This window comes from Suricata suricatta, chromosome 7 (genome assembly GCF_006229205.1).
Source record: "Suricata suricatta isolate VVHF042 chromosome 7, meerkat_22Aug2017_6uvM2_HiC, whole genome shotgun sequence".
Lineage (NCBI taxonomy): Eukaryota > Metazoa > Chordata > Mammalia > Carnivora > Herpestidae > Suricata > Suricata suricatta.
In genome coordinates, this window is record NC_043706.1 from 48,812,548 (window position 1) to 48,834,807 (window position 22,260).

Genomic DNA, 22,260 nt, shown 5'->3' on the forward strand with positions numbered 1-22,260 from the left:
CACGCCTCTGAATTCTAGTTTTTCTTGGGTGAGGATGAAAATTACTGAAGCTTTTTTCTTCAAAAGACTTCGTATGGTACTCCTTTGCAAGGCAAAATAAATTTTTATCAAATCAAAAAAGTAGTTAAGATGGTTTGCTCTTAGATGAGGTTTTCTGAAGCAGATTTTAAAAGCACTATGAAAAATCCGTTTCTGAGCTCTGTGTTATGAACTGAGGCACTTAAGTTCATTCACCCCCCTCCTTTTTCAGCATGGAAGATAATGACGACGACAACAAGATGGCAGACCTCTTGTCGTGCTTCCAGCAGCAGCTCACGTTTCAGGAGTCTGTGCTCAAACTGTGCCAGCCGGAGCTGGAGAGCAGTCAGACTCACATATCAGGTATGAGTTCACACTCGTTAGAACTCGGCGAGGCACACTCTCACCAGAGATTGAAGGTTTCCAAACTTACACGGTCAGAGAACTTGGCCAGGTAATTGCTTCAGGTCAGAGTACGTTGGGACAGCTAGTTACAGTTACTTTTTGCATGTACTAATAAGCGCTGCAAAATCTGAGGAAGAAAGCAGTTTCTGGTGCAGTTCGAGGAGGCTCTGCTTGATTCAGTGAAGATCTCGAGGGTGTTGAAGCAGCCCAAGAAAATGAGAGGAATACTAGTGTCACCAGGCATTTAAGCCCGAGATGGGCGCATGTTCAAAAACGAATGTTTTTCTTTTCGTATATTAAATGTTACTTAGTTGCAGGATTTTCCAGAGGAGGACCCTTGAAAACATTCAAGGAGAGGAAAATAAGTTTTTAGAGTTAGCAAATGGAATATGGATTTTACATATATATATCTCAGACTATTTTTCTAACACATTTATGGTAATATATCTCGGTGGTAAAATGATCCTTTGAAGGAAAGTGTGCTTTATAAAAGTGGCTTCTGATGTGTCTGTAGGGAAGAAAAACAAAGATTTGTGTCTTGATGTTAGAAACAGTCCTTACTTTTGGATAATTAAATACACGCGTGCGCAGCTCTGAGCAGTGCTGAGGGTGTGAGTCCCAAGCGTGTGGGAGTGCGGGAGGCTGCCTGCACCGAGATGCGCCGCTGAGCAGATGGCTTTCTTCCCCAGTGCTGCCGATGGAGGTCCTGATGTACGTCTTCCGATGGGTGGTGTCCAGCGACTTGGACCTCAGATCGTTAGAGCAGTTGTCGCAGGTGTGCCGAGGGTTCTACGTCTGTGCCAGGTACGCGCCTGTTAGAAAACGACTCGGGCAGTGCTGAGGCAAAGATTATGGTCTTTGCCGGTTTTGATAAAAGACTTGATCGATGTTCTGGGTAAAAAACAGAAGGAACACTTTTGCCTAAGTTGTATTTATGTGATTTTCTCAAACCACTTAGCCTTAAAAGGTAGAAGGCCCTAGGTTTCCCGGGTATAGAATATTACATAGAACAGATGCAGTCTCACAGATTACATCCATAGGGCACTTTCCATGCTAGCCTTGCTGATTTGGAAAAACAGTTGTGCTAGAAAAATAAACTCATGTCATTTGCACAATTACTCTAAACCCACTAAGTGGTAATGAGGCGCCTGGATGGATCACTCCGTTGGGTGTCTGACTTTGGCTCAGGTCATGATCTTGTTGCTCACAGGTTCAAGTCCTGTGTCAGGCACTGTGCTGACAGCTCAGAGTCTGGAGCCTGCTTTGGATTTGTCCTCTCTCTCTCTCTCTCTTTCTGTACCTCCCCTGCTCGTGCTGTCTCTCAAAATTAAATAAAAACATTAAATAAAAAATTTTTAAAGTAATGATTTAAACTTAGATTGCACTAGAACTTTTTTTTGGCCCATTAATAGTTAGTTATTCTATACTTTTTTTTAAATGTTTATTAATTTTGAGGCAGGGAAGGGGCAGACAGGGAGAGAGAGAATCCCAGGCAGGCTCCACTCTGCAATGCAGTGTGGGGCTGCTCCATCTCATGACCTTGAGATCACGACCCTAGTCGATATTTTCTGCTAGGGTCATGATCTTATGGTTTGTGAGTTCAAGCTCCACATCGGGCTCTGTGCTGACAGTATGGAGCCTGCTTGGGATTCTCTCCTCCCTCTCTCTGCCCCCTGCCCGTGCTTTCTCTCTCTCAAAATAAATAAACTTATAAAAAATTGAAAAAAAAAAACCCTGTAAAAGCATAAGTTATACTCAGAACTCTTCAGTGGCGTTCGTCTCACCTAAATAGCCTGCCAGCCACTCCCTCTCCTGGCCCTGACTGCCTCTCTAATCATGTAATCTGTTAACTGGGCTTAGTCTGCTGCGACCTTGTGGTCCTTGTTGAGTGCACCACGTCACACTCCCACCCGAGGGCCTTGAACTTGCTGTGGCTTGTGCCCAGGGTTCTTTCCTGGCCACTATATCTGAAATGGTCTCTATTTCCCCACCACAGTTCTTGTCTGCTCGTTTGTTCTTACACTGGGCACACTACCTGAAACATTTCTATTTTCTTAGTCTTGTTTGCTTTCCCATCAGTAAAAGAGCAGAGCCTTTGCCTTGTCTGTCATTCTGTCTCCAGAATCCGGACAGTGCCTTGTAGGAGCTCAACAAATTCTTGCTGAATAGAAGACGATTGCTAGTAGCAGAGATATTTCTTGTATCTGCATAGAGGGACTTAGCCTTTTTTATAAATTTATGTTATGTTTTATTACCTAGAGACCCTGAAATATGGCGTTTGGCCTGCTTGAAAGTTTGGGGCAGAAGCTGTGTTAAACTTGTCCCATACACATCCTGGAGAGAGATGTTTTTAGAAAGGCCCCGTGTCCGGTTTGATGGTAAGTTAAACTCTTTAGAACTCAGAAGTAGTGGTCTGTCATGCTGATTTTGATAAATACATAGTCTTCATTTTCTGTAACAGTTTTAACTACTCTGATCATATTTAAAGGAAATGACAATAAAATTAAAACTAGAAATATGTTACATGTTTGTAACTGTAAAATTTTGATGTATGTTCCTACTTAAAAAAACTTTCTTTTTTATAGGAGTGTATATCAGTAAAACGACATATATTCGTCAAGGAGAACAGTCTCTTGATGGTTTCTATAGAGCCTGGCACCAAGTGGAATATTACAGGTACAGCTGTAGTAAACTGAGTGAGTGAAAAATTCTCTCTCTCCAAGTACCAGTTCATGAGTTATTTGGCAGCTATTCTCCGTGGCTTTTGTGTTTATATACAGAATAAGCCTCAGCATTTTTATCCAGTATTATAACAGGACCTACACTCAACTAATTGGTTAATACAAATGATTTAATTCTTCCTAGCCTCTGAATCTAAGAATCATTTTAAGTTTAAGTTTTATTTATTTTCAGAGAGAGACAGTGTGAGTAGGGGTTGGGGGGGGAGAGAAAGAGCGAGAGAGAATCCAAAGCAGGCTCTGAACCGTCAGCTCAGAGCCTGATGTGGGGCTCAAACTCATGAAACCGTGTGATCATGACCTGAGCTAAAACCGAGTCAGACACTTAACTGACTGAGCTACCCAGGTGCCCCAGAATTGTTTTACGTTTTAAAGCTCTTCCTTGATGTTTGCCTTTGATGTACTCATTTATTTGCCTTTTCAGACAGCTTGTGCTATTATTCAGCCTTACTATCCATCACATGTTAACTGTCATTGGGAAATAAGTAGACATGGGGCATCTGGGTGGCTCAGTCAGTTGCATCCGACTTCAGCTCAGGTCATGATCTCATGGTTCATGAGTTCGAGCCCCATATCGGGTTCTCTGCTGTCAGTGCAGAGCCTGCTTTTTGGATCCTCTGTCCCTCTCTCTCTCTCTGCCCCTCTCCCACTCATACTCCCTGTCTCTTAAAAATAAGCATTAAAAAAGAAAAGAAAGAAGTAGACATTAGAGCTCACTTTTTGACATTAATTAGTGCTTTAGAAAAAGTGCTTTAATAGAGGAATATTTATTTTTATTCAGGAGTAAAACTGAAAGTTCAGCAGTTCCCTCTAAGAAAGATAATAAAATGCCTTCACTTCTGTTGTGCTGGCCTCACAGGTTGTCACTCATGTTTGTTTTAATAATAATGTTTTGCCAGTTTTTTGGCCCATGGTATTTCTGTTTGGATTTCACAGGGAGCAGGTTTAGGTGCTAGAAAACAATGTTTTATACTTTGTGTGTGTGTGGTGTTTTTTTGGTGTTCTTATTCTTTTTACACAGGTACATAAGGTTCTTCCCTGATGGCCACGTGATGATGTTGACGACCCCTGAGGAGCCTCAGTCCATTGTTCCTCGTTTAAGAACTAGGAATACCAGGTAGCATTTTTCTGTAGTTCTCTATCCAGCCCACATTTTATTTTATTTTTTTAAATTTTTTTAATGTTTTTTTTAAATTTACTTTTGAGAGACAGAGATAGTACAAGCAGGGGAGGGTCAGAGAGAGAGGGAGACAGAATCTGAAGACAGGCTCCAGGCTCTGAGCTATCAGCACAGAGGCTGACGCAGGACTCAAACCCACAAACTGCGAGATCATGACCTGAGCTGAAGCCAGACGCTTAACCGACTGAGCCCCCCAGGTGCCCCTCCAGTCCACATTTTATATGGATACCTGCAGGTTAATGTCATCCAGTGCTTCCTTAAGTTGGTACTGGAGGATTAAAACAGCACTCCGCAAGAGTCCTTGTGAACAATACCAAGTCCTGGGTCTCTCTGGAGAGGACACTTCAGTAGGTCTTTAGAGCCTTACCAAACTGAGTTTACTCACATCTAGCTAATTCTTCTTGGGGAAGTTGGATAACTGCTATTGTAAACTATTACTTTCTAGGTTATTTAAATACATATAATAATTGGTTAATGGACTTAAATTGTATCTTTTAATTTTTAGAACTGATGCAATTCTGCTGGGTCATTATCGCTTGTCACAAGATACAGACAATCAGACCAAAGTATTTGCTGTGATAACTAAGAAAAAAGAAGAAGTGAGTATGCAAGGTGGCATTGGCAGTTCTCTTTTCATTTCAGTGCCCTAGTCATTCAAGCATTCTTGATTAGAAAAGATAAGAAAGTAGTTATTTTATAATTTATACATTTCACAAAACATAAGTAAGTTCACACAGATAACTCTTTTTCAAGGATACTCTTACAGAGAATTTCAGTTTTTTAAGCTTATTTATTTATTTTGAGAGACAGTGTGAGCAGGGGAGGGACCGGGAGAGAAGGAGCATCCCAAGCAAGCTCCTCACCGTCAGTGACGAGCCTGATGCGGTGCCTGAACTCATGAATCATAAGATTGTGACCTGAGCCAGAATTATGAGAGCGCCGAATCCTAACCACTAGACCACCAGGGAGCAACCTGAGCCAGAATTAAAAGTTGGAGGTGAAATCGTCTGAGCCACCAGGGGCCCCGAGAATTATAAATTTCTACTGGAAATAAGCTAAAGATAATTTCCTTCTTCCTGTGTTTACATAAGGAAACAAATGCTAAACGAATGTGATCATTGAATTATTACATTCCAGGTTACTTTTAACTCTAATACATTGAGGGCCTAATTTTTTTCCACAGCTTTTCTCCATATACATTTTTCAGTCCCAGTTTTAAAAATGTACACCCAAGGAGCCCGTACACCTGAGCCGTCAGTTGTGACGTTGTTGGAATAAAGACTTGCCTCATTCTTTTATAATTAGTGTAGTGCTTGAACGTTTTCCTCCCGTCACGGTCCCCTCTCTTCCTTGGCGTCATGTGTTGAGACAGGGCAGGGTTTCATCCGAGTCCCTTCACCCGGTGGCCACCCGTTGCCAGTTGCTCTGCCTGCCTCAGGTAGGCTCCAGAAATCTGGGGCGGCAGTCTGAGGGGCAGAGGCGGCTACTGTGGTTGTGATGTTGGCCGTGAGCTTCCTGAGGTCAGAATGTGAGGGCCTTGTTATTTAGGTTTTATCTAATAAAAGAGTTTAGGAAGTCCTACATTGAGTTGCAGTTTTCTCTTCAGAATATGATATAGTGAAACCACATACAGTGTTGTCATTTTTGTGTCGTTAACAACGGTATTTGCTAAAGTGTGTGATTCCAATGAACCTTGTCCACATCGGTTTCTTCCTTGACTCTTTTACTACAACCACAAAAGTTAAGTTCTACTCCATGCTTTTTCTACATCTTTCACCAGTTCATCACTTCGCCTCCTTAAACATTGCTGTGTTCTCTGTAGAAGGAAGTCCTATGGAGAGAAAACCTTACTTTAGAGTGCTTTAATGTTTGTCCGAGCACTCACACACATTCTCACTCGATACCCCGGACGCCTCTGCTGTGCAAAGGCCATGTGACTTCACTCTTGCATAGTGTATTCCCATGATGTTTCTATGTATCAGTGAGGCGACGTTTCATTATGGCTCACACACTTTTTCTTTTCCAGAAACCACTTGACTATAAATACAGATACTTCCGTCGTGTCCCCGTACAAGAAGCCGATCAGAGTTTTCATGTGGGACTACAGCTGTGTTCCAGTGGCCACCAGAGGTTCAACAAACTCATCTGGATACATCATTCTTGTCACGTTACATACAAGTAGGTCAATGTGATATAAATACTACAGTTGCACAATAAATGTGTACTTCGTGTCAGGCTTAGAAAACCGTCACATAGTTTTAAAGTTCCTCCAGATGGGCATGATGCTGTAAAACGGCATTGCGTTACAGAGCGTTCGGTGCTAGTGCAGATGCCGCCCAAGTCTGCTGTACTTACTTCGAGAGCTCTCGGTGTGGTGGTCAGTGCTGCCAGGTTCAAGTTGGTTATGTTCTGTGTTTCGTGTGTGGGGGGGGTCACCTGCCCAAGGAGAGGGCCCGGGCCAATGACAGTCTTTTTCTATGGCAGTGTTATTCTGTCAGGCACTCAAAAAAACAACTGCAGACCAAGAAAATGGCCTAAGTGAGATGAACTGAGAGTGGACCAGGGGGCGAACTCTCCCCAGTGCCCCTGGGAGGGGGAGTGGGTGCCAGGGCTTTGGAAGCGAAAGCTGTGCCCTGTGAGCGGAATGGTACTCAGCCACCGCAAAGCTGTCCGTGCATTGCTTGTCCGCTGACTTACTCAGGGTACTTTTAAAACACCAGATCTGTCTTCTTCCCCTGGGTTTCAGTCTTAACCATTGTTTTACTTATTTCCAGTTTGTTTATTCTCAGGGATTATACACTGCTTTTAATAAAATGGTAGGTAGAAGAGTACGTCTTCTAAAAAGATCCTGAATTCCAAAGCCAGATCTAGCAGGTGGTTCCTAACTTAAAGCTCTTCATATTAGGGTTACCTTTGTGAAATAGTTAATGAACAGAAGAATGTGTGTAAGAAAGGAGCAGTACAGAAACAAGAGACACAGCAGTTTGTGTGGATGTGAGGCTCACGGTTGCTAGGTGTGAAAGAATTGGTGTGTGGTTGAGGACCCTCCATTCCAAAATTGAACCCAAAATTCTCAAGAGACCAGTTTTGAGGTCACCTCCTATTTACCTCCTCATAGCCTTGACCATAGGGTTGAAAACTTTCTGTGTCCTGTTTCCACCTTATAAGGAGCTTCCCCTCTCTCATTTGAAAGGTCCTGAGAACTGAGAAAGCATTTTTCTTTCTTTTCATTCTTACCTACCAGTCCTATGTCTCCTCTTTTGCTTCTCTCAGTAAATTGTGCAGTGAAAAATTTTTTTCTTTCCAAAGAAAGAAACTAAACCCAGAGTAAAACCAAACAAATAGCATCATGTTTTAGGAGAAAAAAAGACATGATAGTAGGTGTCATCTGTAACTGCCAATGATAACGTTGATTTCCTTACATTATTTATAAAGTCACTTGAATTTTCAGCCTTTATTTCTCTCCCTTTGGGGAACAAATAAAAGGCTATGGTAGTTTAACTTATCTGCTTCCCCTCCCTCCCAAGTATGATCATGCTGTTGATCATGCAAATATTAAGTGATTAAATTCTGTTACAGGAATATAATTGTTTCTAAATTACTTTTTAACAAGATTTTTGAAACGTCTATAGTCTTTAACTTAGAATTTCTATTCTTAGGAATCTGTTCAAAGGACATAATGAAAAATACATTATTTGTAATTACCAAACAGTGAAAATAACCTAAATCTCCAATGAAAAGGGAATTATTAAGTAAATTGTGATACAGGCAGACAGTGAAATACTATGCAGGAATTAAAAATGACTTCTGAAGAGTATTTATTCATGTGAGGAAATGCATATGTCAGAATGTTAAATGAAAAGCAGGATTGCTAACAGTATGATCTCAATAGAAAAGCTCAATAGACAGGTTAAGGTACTTGGAAGGAAGTACAGTTGACCCTCGAACAGCATGGGTTTGAGCTTCGTGAATCTACTTCTGTGTGGATTTTTTCCGATAAATAGAGTACTGTAAATGTAGTTTTCTTAATAACTTGGCCTTTTTTTCTAGCTTACTTTATTGTAAGATTACAGTATATAATACATGTAACATACATAATATGTATCAATCGACCGTAACTGGTAAGGTTTCCAGTCAGCAGTGGGTCATTAATAGTTCTGTTTGGGAGGACCCAAATGCAGATTTTTGACTGTGTGGGAGGTTGGCACCCTTAACCCTGCATTGTTCAAGGGTCAACTGTAATTCATAAGCTATGTCTAGGTGATAGAACTATGAGCGATTTTTCTTTGTACTTTTCTAAATTTGTCAGTTTTTTTATAAAATGCCTATTAAAATAACAAAATTCAACCAAGTAAGTTTTAAAGATTTAGTTGGCTTTATTAAAAGGTTCAGGAATGGGGAGCTCTGAGGAGTTGTACAAAATGGAAGGTTTTATTGGAGAGCCGAGCAAGAAGGTTATTAAGAAAAGGATTGTTTCAGGCAAGGACGCATTCCCTTAGAGGGGCAGCAGGGGTCTTAGACTGCCTCATCTTCCTTTGGGGGTTGCGGAGGGCCCATGTGGCAGACTCCTGCGTGCCATCAGAAAATTCCTGACCCACCAGTTAAGACTGCATTTCTGGGGGAGGTTGAAACTGCAGTCAAATTACGTATTAAGTCCCAGTTTGGGAGCTCATTCTGACGATGCTGTTTTGGACCTGCGGTTTTCTTCTTAACAGTTCCCCCTTTTGATCAGACTCTCAGCTTAACTGAAAGATGGTCCCACAATTTAAGGCATTAGCACCAGCTCCCAATTACCATTGTGAACTTCTCACTGCTTTTGTAGATCCTTTCTGTGGTCCCTACAGCTCCTGATGGTTTTCCTTACTGGCTGTGGTGTTTATAGGTCACAGATTCAGGTTCACATTTCCAGACTTAGAAGATCATTTGCTTGGTGTATAGTGGTTGTGAACATAATACATTCAAAAATTTGAGAGAAGGTAATGCACCAAAGGGATTATTACTTACAAGGATAATGCCCAGTAATGGGAGTATACTTTAGAGCCATGGTCCCCAAGACGCAAACCAATCAAAATCAAATAAGTCAAAGACCTTGCTGAAGGAGTCATCTTTTTAAGCCCAGTGGCTTGCTCAGTGATCTTATTTAATTGAGTTTTAACTTCCCCATAAGTGTTATTAATCCAAGCACAGCAGGTGGTATTGGCGACAACACAAGATGTTCAGCTAAAAGATGATCAAGGACAACTTTCCCTTGAGAGTCTAAGGATCTCCATTGTGCTATTGCTTTAGCAGATTTTGCAATACTTTTGAAAATTAAGGAGTTCTCAATCATAGCCTCATTTATATTTATCCCTAACCAAGGAAATAGAGACCCATGAAAGGAGTGAATCTGAATCATGAATGTCTCATCATAGGTCTTTTTTAATTCAACAGTGTAAATTTAGATAAATTCCAGAGGTTATATACTCCATCTCCCATAGCAATGGCCTGGGAGATACAGATGAGGGTGTTATCTTTTCAGGCCTGTGCCAGAGTGAAAGGGTTTACATTTAATTAGCATATGAGGTATTGATCCATTATCTGGGAAGGAAGGAAGGAGTCTTCCCTGATGTCAGCTGCTTCTCTTCCTCATCTGTTTGAGATCGAGGTCTCCAGCATCTATATAGGACCAGGTGTCCGGTGGAGCCTTCTCTGACTGTGCAATGTGGACCAAGGCTTCATGCTTTCCGTTTTGGAGCAGGGTCAGGGGTCGGGAGCACCTGGTAAGGTCCTTTTCCAGTGGGGCTGGAGGGTGGTTTTCGTCTGATGTTTATATAGTCACTAAGCTCTAAACTGTGATCAACAGGTTGCTCTCAGTTGGGATCCAGAAGCTTCTTGAACATTTTGATGACAGGCTTGAGTATAAGACATGAGAGGCTTACAGTAGCTGGTCATATGAGCATGAAACCAGAAAGGTTCAGGAGAAGGTTGGGTACTGACAGAATTCCAGAAAGTTTGTAAGGTTGCCGTTAAGGCTCATGTGATTGGTCCAGTGAAATGGCTGCTTTGATCACTGAAGATGAAGTAGAAGGTATACCCCAAATGGGAAACACATCTTTTAAAGTTTTGTTGTTGATTTTTCCTGTGAGGGCATCTTACAACGCACATTACCCATCTAGAAAGCACACATACAATAACAAAAACATTGATAACCCATACTAAGTGGCAACTGAATGAAGTCCAGCTGCTAGTATTCAAAGAGTCCAGAGAGTGGAGGCTTGAGGCCTCTGGGAACAAAAATAGTTTTGGGGAGGGGGGGTGTGGTAGGGACCAGTCAGGTCAGACATTGCTGGTAAACATTTATAAAGTTATAAAAACAGTCTATCAATATGTTTATCATTTGAGTCTTTTTAAATGTACTGTGGTGGGTAAAGGAATGCAACAGTTAAAAAATGAGATTTGCAGGGCGTCTGGGTGGTACAGTCAGTTAAGCTTCCGACTCTTGATCTCGGCTCACGTCATGATCTCACGTCTGTGGGTTTGAGCCCTGCACCAGGCTCCGTGCTGTCAGCTGGGATTCTGTCTCTCCTCTCTGCTTCTCCCCTGCTGTGCTGTCTCTCTCTCAAAATAAATAAACTTAAAAAAAGGAGGGGGGGATTTACCAGGAAGAACCAGACCGTCTTGGGTTTCCCATAACCCCAAGCATTTGTTTCACTTGCAGTCATCGCTCACTCATCTCCGTTCCTCCAGTCCAGAAGCAGGCTGCTGCCGTGTCACAAGGACATCAGGATTGCAAGAGTCTGGTGATGAGGGTCCATTTTTATGGAAGCAGAGTGGACTTTATCCACATGTGCCACAATTTTACAAACAGAAGGCTTAGTGTTAATGCATTTGACCGTGCTTCCTATGTAATTTACATATTGAGTAAGCCTCTCATTAGTTTAATAGGTCCTTTGGAAGTTTTTCAAAAAATTTTAAAAAGGGTTTTAAAAGCACTTGCCTAAATAGGATTACAAATCATTGTGAAACTTAATATTTAAAAGGTAAAGACATTTTTGCAATTTATCAAAAGCAGACCAAAGTCCAAGAAAACTTTTTTTTTTTTAACAAAAAGTCAAATTCTAATTTTGCACCATTTAACTTTGATATTAAAACTTATTTAAGGGAGAAAGCATGCGAACAGGGGCGGGGAGGGTCCCATGGAGCCCCACAGGGGGCTTGATCCCACAACTCTGGGATCATGACCTGAGCCGAAATCAAGAGTTGGATACTCAACCAACTGTGCCACCCAGGCACCCCAAAACTCATTTTTAAAAATAAGTTTTAATCTTAACCAGCTTGACCACATATTAAAATTCCTTTTCAAAGATTCTTTCCACAAATCTTTTACAACTTTTTTTCCTTTCTTTTAATGTTTTTATTTATTTTTGAAAGAAAGAGAGACATAGGAGCAGGGGAGCGGCAGAGAGAGGGGACACAGAATCCTAAGCTGGATTTTTCTGATCTGTCAGCACAGAGCCCAGTGTGGGGCTTGCACCCATAAACTGCGAGATCATGACCTGAGCCAAAGGCAGATGCTCAGCCAACTGAGCCACCCAGGCACCCTGCACCTCTTTTTTTCTACATTATGATTTTGTCCTATTTAAAAAAAATTTTTTTTCTTTAAACAACCAGCTTCATTTTAGGACAGACTTTTCTTTTTCCTCAACCAAAAACACATCTCCATTTCTCATACCTTATTTTACTAAAAACATGTCATACTTTTCCTGGCATACACAGATGTTTCCTTATTTTTAGTAGTTTAATTCTGGATATGAATTAGAATTCTTAACCATTAAGAAACCTTAATTTCTAGTGAAAACTAAGAAGTTAGCTTAGATTTTTTTTTAAATTTGCTTATTAGTATATTTAAAAATTTTTAGAAGCATGTGCCATTTAAAATTTTTCAGTGTAGCCATTAGCATGTTTAAATATCTTTTAGTTTCCAAAAGTAGATAAACCTATGTTTACTAATTAATGTTTTAGAATTTTCTATTTGGAAATGATCTACATATTTAATGACTCTAAGTCATTTAACCTTACTCAGTTAAACTTTAAGGTTTTAGAGTATCCAAAAAAACTTGGGGAAAATGTTGCTTAAGAGCTTATTTATAAATTTATGTCTTCCTTACCTTTATTTTTGAAATATCCTGAATTATGTTTAGATTACCTACAAGAACTTTATTAAACTTAGACAAAGTCACCCATTATCCTAAGCTATTTTGTTTTGTGTGGCCACATCTTGTAAGAGGGAACATGAACTTAGCCAGTAAACTCGGGTAGAATATTTATATGTAACATTGAGATTTTATATTTATATTTAACAGTGATAACTAAAAACATGTTTGTTCTAATGAAGCCATCAACCATGGTCTTTTATATCAAATATTTCCCCAGAACATGTGAACTTAAACACTGGGTTTTTTTCCTGAGTCTCAGACTACCTGTTCTTACAGGCACTTGCCTTCAAGCCAACGACATAGAGCTCTTTTACAAATTAATTCTAGTAATACTGTGCAGAGTAGAAAGTAATATCACACACGTGTAGATACATGTGAACAGACCTACAGCTGGTTTTGAAATTGCTGCTGTGAATTCAGTATAGAACTTAGTACTTTTTGAAAGTCTGTTTGGTAGATGATGAATACATTAAGGATATCTGACTAGGTTGGTAAAGGTTTTTTTTTCTTAAGTGTCTTATCCAAAGATGGATATTAAGTTTTGTATTCGTTCTTGGTAAGTCAAATTCCAAATGACCTTTCATTTTTTCTTGATAAGAATTATCTCTGTTAAACTGGCTTTGTAATGAGATGGATTGAAGAGTTTCTGGAGAAGACCAGGGAGAACATTGAACATTTAGATTTAAAAGATACAGGGGGAAATGCAAGCTCCTTTTAGAGGAACTTTGGTTTCTTAAGGCCAATAATGTACAGGCTGTTTGAGATAAACAGGGCAAGTTTTGGGATTGCCCGAGGTATAGGTGAACTTGAGATCACCTAGAGAGCTCATTTCTGGTTTTGTAAAGATTTGTAACATTAGGATGAATTGTTTTCAGTTCTGCAAAGAATTGGATTGTAACTTAAATGACATCATAGGTTGCTTCATCTATTCAACTACAGTATCATCAATTGGCTACCCACCTCCCCCACCCCCGGGTACATAATTCTAAGTATTTTTGGCAGTATTGAATAGCCTCTCTTGGGTATAAAGTGGATCACCAAAGAGAGGGGACATCAGCTTTCCCAAATCTAGAGCCCCTCACAGTGATGGCCAAAAGAGAACCAACAACCTGTATGCCCCAGGCAGGGAGATACCAAGCCCAGTTACACAAAACAAGATTAGCAAGGAGGCAGTAGCTGTCCCTGGAAGAGAAGGGATCAGTGACCAGTGGGACTGGATTTAGTAGGGAAGGGACAATGGGATTTTACTTTGTTTAATTGGGCAGACAGATCTGGAAGAGCTGATTCCAGTAAGAATTTTCATCTTTAGCCGGCTTCTGCCAGTTTTTCCAGGATCCCTTCCTCAAGATCGAATCTGCCAATTTCCCCTTGACTGTTTAAGGAATAATGTGAGCAGCTTATCAGGAAAATCCCTCAGCTTCAGCAGCTCTGGGAGGGGCTCATATGGGGGCCTCCTTTGACGGTAGATGACAGGGAGCTTCTAGGGCCATTAACTTGGCAGAATTTTGTTTATAGTTTTTTTCACAGTGGAAAAAGAAATTCAGACTAGAAGGAGTCCCTAAAGGAGGATAGGGAGGAAGTCATGTCAGTCTTACAAGTCTTGTTTTAGACAGCTACCTTTCCTGTGTTTAATTTTTCATTAACTTCTTGTGATAAAATCTTTTAATGAAACTATTTTGGAATTTTGAAACCTTTTGAAAGCCTCTGAATGTCAGATAAAACAGGTCTTCTGTCCTATTTAATTTGGAAACTCTTGTTCCAAGTGTACTCCTTAAATGATCTTATCTAGTTGGAATGTTCCCCATACTGGCCATTTTGTTTCTAGGTTGTGGGTCCTCCGAGGGCTGGCAGCAGTTTGGTAGGACCGTATCCACAGAGTTAACCCACATTTCTGTTCAGCCGCCTCTTGGAGCACCCAACTGGGGAACCCAAGTTCCTCAGACACAAAACAAGCTTAGGAGGCTTTTCTTTTTTGCTGGATATCTCAAACTTCTGGGACTAGAGTCCTTAGACATGGAATAAGCAGGTGGCTCGCTTGACTGGTTAGAATTTAAGGATCCCATCAGCTAAGCCTTTGGGTTTCTCCAAGTTGAACTAACACCTAAAATGGATGCACCATGGGGTTGGGAATTGTGTGTTTTACAGTGTACTTTGTTGCCTTGAGGTTGGCAGGTGACCTAGTGCCTATCTGACCTGCCCCATGACCAACTCCTTTTATCCCAGGAGTCGTCCTGAAGTGGTGAGCACTCTAACAGCCTTTAAATGCTCCACTCATACCGACGACCAATTCTTGCGCCTCAGGCCTCTAAGGTCCCACTGGTGATAGCCTTTCTGCAAAAAACAGCCCTGACAATGTGTGCCTCAGTGTTTTGGCCTGTAGGAAGGGCCTGTGTACCCAAGCACCGGCTCCCGACGAACCTTGCGTTTCTACCAGGGAATTGTGGTCTGCAAGGCCAGGGGCTCGGCTTGGGCAGACCCTTCTGCCACCTCAAGCTGACCTGCCCTGTAAAGGAAAACCAGCTAGATGGGGAGCTTGAACATCAAGAAAAAACTCAGAACCAAGAGGAACTTGACCACAGCCCTGAAAATGGTGAGAAAGGCAGTGAACTCAAAGGGGTCTAGGTATCACACCTGTTTCTCATTATCCCCAAGTGCTGCCAGAAATTCACTTGGAATCCTGTTACTGCCACCAAATGTGGCAACCAATTTACTTGGTTGAATTTTTGTCATTTAAATGTCTGACTGGCTTCAGAGTGGCTAAAATGAACAAATCAAGAGACTGTAGATGCTGGTGAGGGTGTGGAGAGACGGGCACCCTCCTACACTGTTGGTGGCAATGTAAATTGGTGCAGCCGCTCTGGAAAACAGTGTGGAGGTTCCTCAAAAAACTATCCATAGAACTCCCTTATGACCCAGCAATAGCACTGCTAGGGATTTACCCAAGGGATACAGAAGTGCTGGTGCATAGGGGCACATGTACCCCAATGTTCATAGCAGCACTGTCAGCAATAGTCAAATCATGGAAAGAGCCTAAATGTCCATCACCTGATGAATGAATCAAGAAGATGTGGTATATACATACAATGGAGTACTACATGGTAGTGAGAAAGAATGACATATGGCCATTTGTAGGAAAGTGGATGGACCTCGAGGGTGTCATGCTAAGCGAAATAAGTCAGGCAGAGAAGGACAGAAACCATATTTGCACTCATAGGTCTAACAGGAGAACAGGAGAAACCTAATGGAGGATCATGGGGAGGAGAAGAGGGCAAGAGAGTTGGGGAGAGAGAGGGACGAAAAACTTGAGAGACTATTGAATGCTGAAAATGAACTGAAGGTTGTAGGGGGAGAGGGGAAAGAGGTGGTGGTGGTGGAGGAGGGTACTTGTGGGGAAGAGCACTGGGTGTTGTATGGAAACCAGTTTGACAATAAACTATTAAAAAAATAAATGTCTGACTGGCTTTATTAAGTAAGTTATGAAATGGGCAGTATCCCGTCTAGCAAGTAGAGGGGAGGTTGGAGGAGTTGCACAAAATGGAAGGTTTTTATAGGAGGGTGGGGACAAGAAAGTTATAGCACAGGAAAAGGATTGTTTCTGGCAATGCTGCTTTCCATTAGAGGGAAAGAGCGGGAGTCTTCCTATGCAGATTTCCTCCGCTTCCTCTGGGGGCTGGAGAGGGCCCAGGTGGCACATGCATGGGCACCCCTCAGAAAATTCCCGACTGGGGCGCCTGGGTGGCTCAGTTGGTTAAACATCCAACTTCAGCCCAGGTCATGATCGCACAGTTAGTTAGTGAGTTCAAGCCCTGCATGGGGCTCTGTGCTGACAGCTCAGAGCCTGCTTTGCATTCTGTGTCTCCCTCTCTGCTCCTCCCCCACTGGCACTGTCAATCTCTCTCTCTCTCTCTCTCTCTCTCTCTCTCTCAAAAGTAAGTTAAAAAAAAAAAAATCCCTGACTGATTGAAATGGCATTTCACTTACGTATTAGGCCCTGGTTTGGGATCTTAGTCTAAGGGGCATCATTTTGGGCCTGTGGTTTTCTTTTATCAGGCCACTAACATTTAGAATTTAGTGAGATGAACTAAAAAAGACTATAAGACAAGCCGTTCCTTATAAAGGTGGAAGAATTTTAAATGAGTTGAAACTTCCTCATAACTGGTCATTTTGTGCTTTCTTGCAGATCAACTGGTGAGACCGCAGTCACTGCTTTCGAGATTGACAAGATGTACACGCCCTTGTTCTTCGCCAGAGTGAGGAGCTACACTGCTTTCTCAGAGAGGCCTCTGTAGGGCCTCCCGTCCAGTCCTCTGTCACTGTTGCATGAATCCAAGTATATAGAGCAAAAGGGCACCTAAGTTATAAATGTACATATATATATACATACACATATATATATATGGAATTGGAACTTATTTTACATTGTTAGAGTTCTTTTAAGGAGAGTATAAATTGATTATTTTTTTTATTTAAAGGGATAGTTGATACTTGGGGTATTTTGTTTTGCAATTAAGAAGTTGAGATTACAAGTTGTTCAAGCACATTTATGTTGTAAAAAACCATAAAATGAGCTTTAAATCCTGTCCTTTGTCAAGAGGATTTCTGAGCAGGGCTCTGTCCCAGCAGTCTCCTTCCGCCCGGTCATCCCAGTATTAATTACAGCAGGGGAGGGTTCCACCGGACCAGCATTTCTTTTCACGCATGACCTAGTCTCTTTGCACTAAAGGCTCAAAATGTGAAAACTTGTTCTGGATATGTTTGAAACTGTTTGACCAATAAACATAATAAACATGTCTTTCAAGAAAATGTATTTGGATTGACTTTTTTAAATGTCAGAATAACAGCCCCAGGGTAGCCAGCAAAAATCTAGGAATATATTCTATCTGCGGTTTCCGTGTGTGGCCACAGACTGTCACTTCCTAAACTCCAGCCTCATCTAGGCACCTTGCAGATGTGTGATACTAAGTGAGACAAACCGATCTCTGGCCTGGCGCCCTTCAACAAACTCACCCGGGCATCTCTGTTCCTAAAGGAGCAGCAGATGTTCACGTCAGCCCAGGCCCGACTCTGTCCAGAATTAAAGCGAGGAGAGAGCCAGCCACCGAGCGCGCTGTGTTACCTCCCCGGCGCTGACGCCGCGCTGTGTGGTCTCTGAGTCTGTGGCGGAGCTCGCCTCCAGGCAGCCTTGGCCATTCAGGCACAGCGAGGGTTGAAGACTCCCGTCCATTTGGAAATCCGCATCTGCAGCCACGGTCGCTTGCAAGTTGGTGTTGACGGTAAGATGCTTCCCAAGTTCCTGCAGTTTAGTGTGGAAGAAAGTTACTACATGTTCTGTTAAAGATGAAAACCAAGCATCCAGCGTGTGTGTCAGAAGAGACTCCTGCTTAGCTTGGCTTTTTGTAATAATCTGAGAAACTATGTTTTCCTCAAGGTCGGAAAGAGAGAAGGCAGCAAAATGCCAAAGAGAAACTAGCTCTTTTGGATGTGACTAGTGGTTTTGACATACAGGTTTAAAGGACATCTGATTGGTAGATAGTCAAGTAGAGCTAGAAATATTGATTCCTGAGGAAAGTAAGAGTCGATTCTGTTTTGTGTCCCAAACCCGGATTAGAAAACCTGTTGTGTGTAGCCAGTGGATACCAAGTTCAAAGCCTCCCTGTGGTGACCACTAAAGCACCTTTTACATATTTACCCTGAAGCTGAATACAGTATTTTTTCAAGTTTTCTGTACGTAGGTTTTCACTACAAAAGCAATATACATTAGGATATACAAACAATAGAGCGCCTGGTGGCTCAGCCAGTTGAGTGTCCTACTCGTGATTTGGGCTCAGGTCACGATCCCAGGGTTTTAGGCCTCAGCCACATGTCAGGCTCTGCACTGAGTGTGAAGCCTGATGAAGATTGTCCCCCTCTGCCCCTCTCCCCAGCTCTGTGCTCACTCTACAAAAATTTCTTTAAAAATTCTTAAAAATACATACGGAGAATCAACCCAAACCTAACACCCAAAGAAAACTAACCAGGAGGAATTTTTGCTGTGTAGCCTTTTTCTCCTATTCTCTGCAAATCCTGCCACAGAAGCCTTTTAGGTTCAGAAATGTCCTTCCTTTGCTCTATTTGGACAAACCAATAGCTGCTACGAAAAGCTGACCGAGCAGTATGTTCACTAACTCCTGAACAATCAACACATTTTGCAGAAATTCCATTTTATAGCCTGCCTGATGTCCTTCTAGGGAAGCTGGCCTAAGAACTGTGGAGACAGCTTCCCTCCCTTTTGTGTTTCCTCCACAGCCCCCTTCTCACACTTCATGCAGGACAAGCTTGGGGCTGTTGGGGGCTCTCCCCCAGACTAGATAGCCAGACACTGGTGGGAATCAGCACTAACTCTCCACCTACCTTGCTAGACCCCTGTGTGCCACCCCTGAATTTCCCTGCAAACCTTGCATCATCTAACCCTCTTGCCTCAGCAGGTGCCCTCCTCCCCCCCCCCCCAAAAAAACAGCTCTGGCAGGGACTGGCACCACTCCAAAGTGACTCTTGCCATGGGGAGAGGGAGAAAGAACCCCATATGCCAGTGTGCCCACAGTTCCGGGAGAGAGTCTTTTAGCTGGCTGGGCAAGGCAAAAGCCCTGCTGCTTGGTGCACCCATCACTGCAGCAAAGGGATCAATGACAGACATTTAGTCTGACGGCTGGCCCTGCCCGTGAATGAGCCTCTGTGGACCACAGGAGAAAGTCCTGCCTTCGGAGGGCCCGCAGCTGCTGCAGAAAGGCTGAAGGTAGACTCCTAGTCTGACTGCTGATCCCATCACTTACAGGCCCCAAACTGGTATTAGGCCCCTCGACAGTGCAAGAAACAAATCCTGTGTCGTGTGCCGACAGCAAAGTGGATCATAGCTGCTGACTAGGAGAAGGCAGACAGCACTCAGCACCTGGTTCGGGGGCACCCCTGGAGCACCAGGTTCTGGTGACTGGGGACACTGCTCCAGGTCCCCACAGGACATCTTCCAGTCAAGGCCAGTACTTTGAAGCCCAGGAGACACAGCTGACCTCCCTAATCTTTGGACACTAAGATAAAATGAGAGACAGAGGAATAGGTCTGGAAGGAAGGAAGAGTAGAAAATCACAGCAACAGAGGTAAATGAAACAGGTAAGCAATATGCCTGATAAAAAAAAGTAATGTTCAAAAAGATACTCTCTGGGGCGTCTGGGTGGCTCAGTCAGTGAAGTGTCCTACTTCGGCTCAGGTCACGATCTCACAGTTTGTGGGTTCGAGCCCCGCGTCAGGCTCTGTGCAGACAGCTCGGAGCCTGGAGCCTGCTTCAGATTCTGTGTCTCCCTCTCTCTGTGCTCCTCCCCCATTCATGCTCTCTCTCTCAAAAAATAAATAAAAACATTTTAAAAAAAGATACTCTTAGACTTAAGAAGAGAGGAAATAAACTCAGTAAGTACTTAAACAAAAAGATGAAAAACAAAAAAGAACCAGAGATGAATTCAATAACCAAAATAAAAATTACACCACAGGGAACTGATAGAGAGTGCAGAAGAACACATCAGTAACTGGAAGATGGTAATGGAAAGCAGCCAAGCTAAACAGGAAAAAACCTTTTAATTAAATTAAAAATGAGAATAGATTAAGGGAACTCAACAACATCATCAAATTTAGTAACATTTGCATTATAGGGATCCTAGAAGGAGAAGAAAGAGAAGGTGATAGAAAATTTACTTGAAGAAATAATTGCTGAAAATTTACCTAATCTGGAGAGGGAAGCAGACCTCCAGGTCCAGGAAACAGAGAGAGTCTCTCAAAAGATGAACCCAGGAGGGGCGCCTGGGTGGCTCAGTCAAATGTCTGACTTTGGCTCAGGTCATGATTCCATGGCCGTGGGCCCGTGTCAGGCTCTGGGCTCCCATTGCTCTGCTTCAGATCTTCTGTCTCCCTCTCTCTGCCCCTCCCTTGCTTGTGCTCTGCTCTGTCAAAAACAAACATTAACAAAAAGAAAAGATGAACCCAGGAGGTCCACACCAAGACACATAATAATTAAAATGGCAAAAAGGAATGATAGAGAATTTCAAAAGCAGCAAGAAAAAGAATTATATACAAGAGAAACCCCATAAGGCTATCAGCTGGTTTTCAGCAGACACTTTGCAGACCAGAAGGGAGCAGAATGATATATTCAAAGTGCCAAAAGGGGGGAAAAAAGGAAGAATGAAAGAAAGAAAAAACCTATAACCAAGAATATGCTTATCTAGCAAGTTACCACTTAGAATAAAAGGAGAGAGAAAGAACTTCCCAAACAAAAGTTAAATACATCATCACTAAAACATCCTGACAAGAAACATTAAAGGGAATCCTTTGACTGCAAAGAAAAGGCTATAACTAAGAAGAAAATGATGAAAGAAAAAAACTCACTGTTAAAGCATACAGTCAAGGTAATAGAGGTAATACTCACTTATAAAGTCAGTATGGAATTTGAAACAAAAAGTAGTAAAATCAATTATTTATACAAAATTCAGTTAAGGGGTACGCAAACATTTAGAGTGTGCTTGAATTTAAGTGACCATTAACTTAATATAAATTGATATACACATAAGACATATATGAATGAAATGGTAACCATCAAACCATATCATAGATACACAAAAAAGAGAAAGGAATCCAGGCATAATACTAAAGAAAGCCATCAAACCATAAGGAAAGAGAGCAAGAGAAGAAGAAAGGAATGGAAAGTTCCTGCAAAATAATAATAATAATAAACAAAATGGCAATAAGTTCATACTTAATAATTTCATATAAAAGGACTAAATGCTCCAATCAAAAGAAACAGGGTGACTAAATAGATTTTTTTTAAAGGCCCATCTAGATGTTGCCTACAAAAGATTTTCTTCAGACCTAAAGACACATATAGACTAAAAATGAAAGCCTGGAAAAAGATATGTAAATAGAAGTGGATGGGGAGGCAAGAATCAATGTAGCAATACTTAGATCAGACAAAATTACTTTGTAACAAGAGACAAAGAAGAGCATTATTACATAATGATAAAGGGATCTTCCAACAAGAAGATATAACAATTGTAAATATCTGTGCATCCCACATTGGAGCACCTAAGTACATAACGGAAATGTTAACAGAAATAAAGGGAGAAACTGACGGTAATCCAATAAAAGTAGGGGGCTTTAACACTCCACTTACTTCAATGGCTAGATCATCCAGAAAATCAATAAGGAAACAGTGTCTTTGAATGACACATTAGACCAGAGGCCTTAACAGAGAGAGACACAGAACATTCTGTCCAATACCAACAGAATATGCATGTTCTTTTCAAGTGCACATGGACCATTCTCCAGGATAGGTCACATGTTGGGTCAAGTCCTACTAAATTTAAGTAGACTGAAGTGCCTGGGTGGCTAAGTCTGTTGAATGTCTGACTCTTGATTTTGGCTCAGGTCATGATCCCAGGGTAGTGGAACAGAGCGCTGTGTTAAGCTCTGTGCTGAATGTGGACCCTGCTTAGGATTCATTCATTCATTCATTCATCTCTCTCTCTCTCTCTCTCTCTCTCTCCCCCTCCCTCCCTCTGCCCCTCTCTCCCACTCATGTGCTCTCTTTCTAAAATTAAAATAAATAAGTTTAAGACGACTGAAATTTTATGCATCTTTTAAAATTTTTTAATGTTTATTTTTGAGAGAGAGAGAGACATGTGTGCACACAAGTGGGGGAGGGGCAGAG

The 22,260-nt window shown here is 41.8% G+C and overlaps 1 protein-coding gene across 3 annotated transcripts in view; it reads left to right on the forward strand.

Moving 5' to 3' along the window:
• Window positions 1–17,343, forward strand: part of FBXO9 (F-box protein 9) — a 39,401-nt gene extending 22,058 nt beyond the window's left edge. For 2 of the 3 annotated variants that reach the window (XM_029944070.1, XM_029944069.1), the window contains exons 5-12: window positions 251–381; window positions 1,113–1,227; window positions 2,683–2,801; window positions 3,009–3,099; window positions 4,183–4,278; window positions 4,847–4,940; window positions 6,368–6,519; window positions 11,039–11,701. In XM_029944070.1, the coding sequence (XP_029799930.1) occupies window positions 251–381; window positions 1,113–1,227; window positions 2,683–2,801; window positions 3,009–3,099; window positions 4,183–4,278; window positions 4,847–4,940; window positions 6,368–6,519; window positions 11,039–11,321 (1,081 nt within the window). In that variant the 3' untranslated portion in view covers window positions 11,322–11,701. Of the gene's footprint in view, window positions 1–250; window positions 382–1,112; window positions 1,228–2,682; window positions 2,802–3,008; window positions 3,100–4,182; window positions 4,279–4,846; window positions 4,941–6,367; window positions 6,520–11,038; window positions 11,702–16,716 lie in introns of those variants that run through there. The other variant, XM_029944072.1, reaches the window with a different exon arrangement.
• The last annotated feature ends 4,917 nt before the right edge of the window (window positions 17,344–22,260 follow it).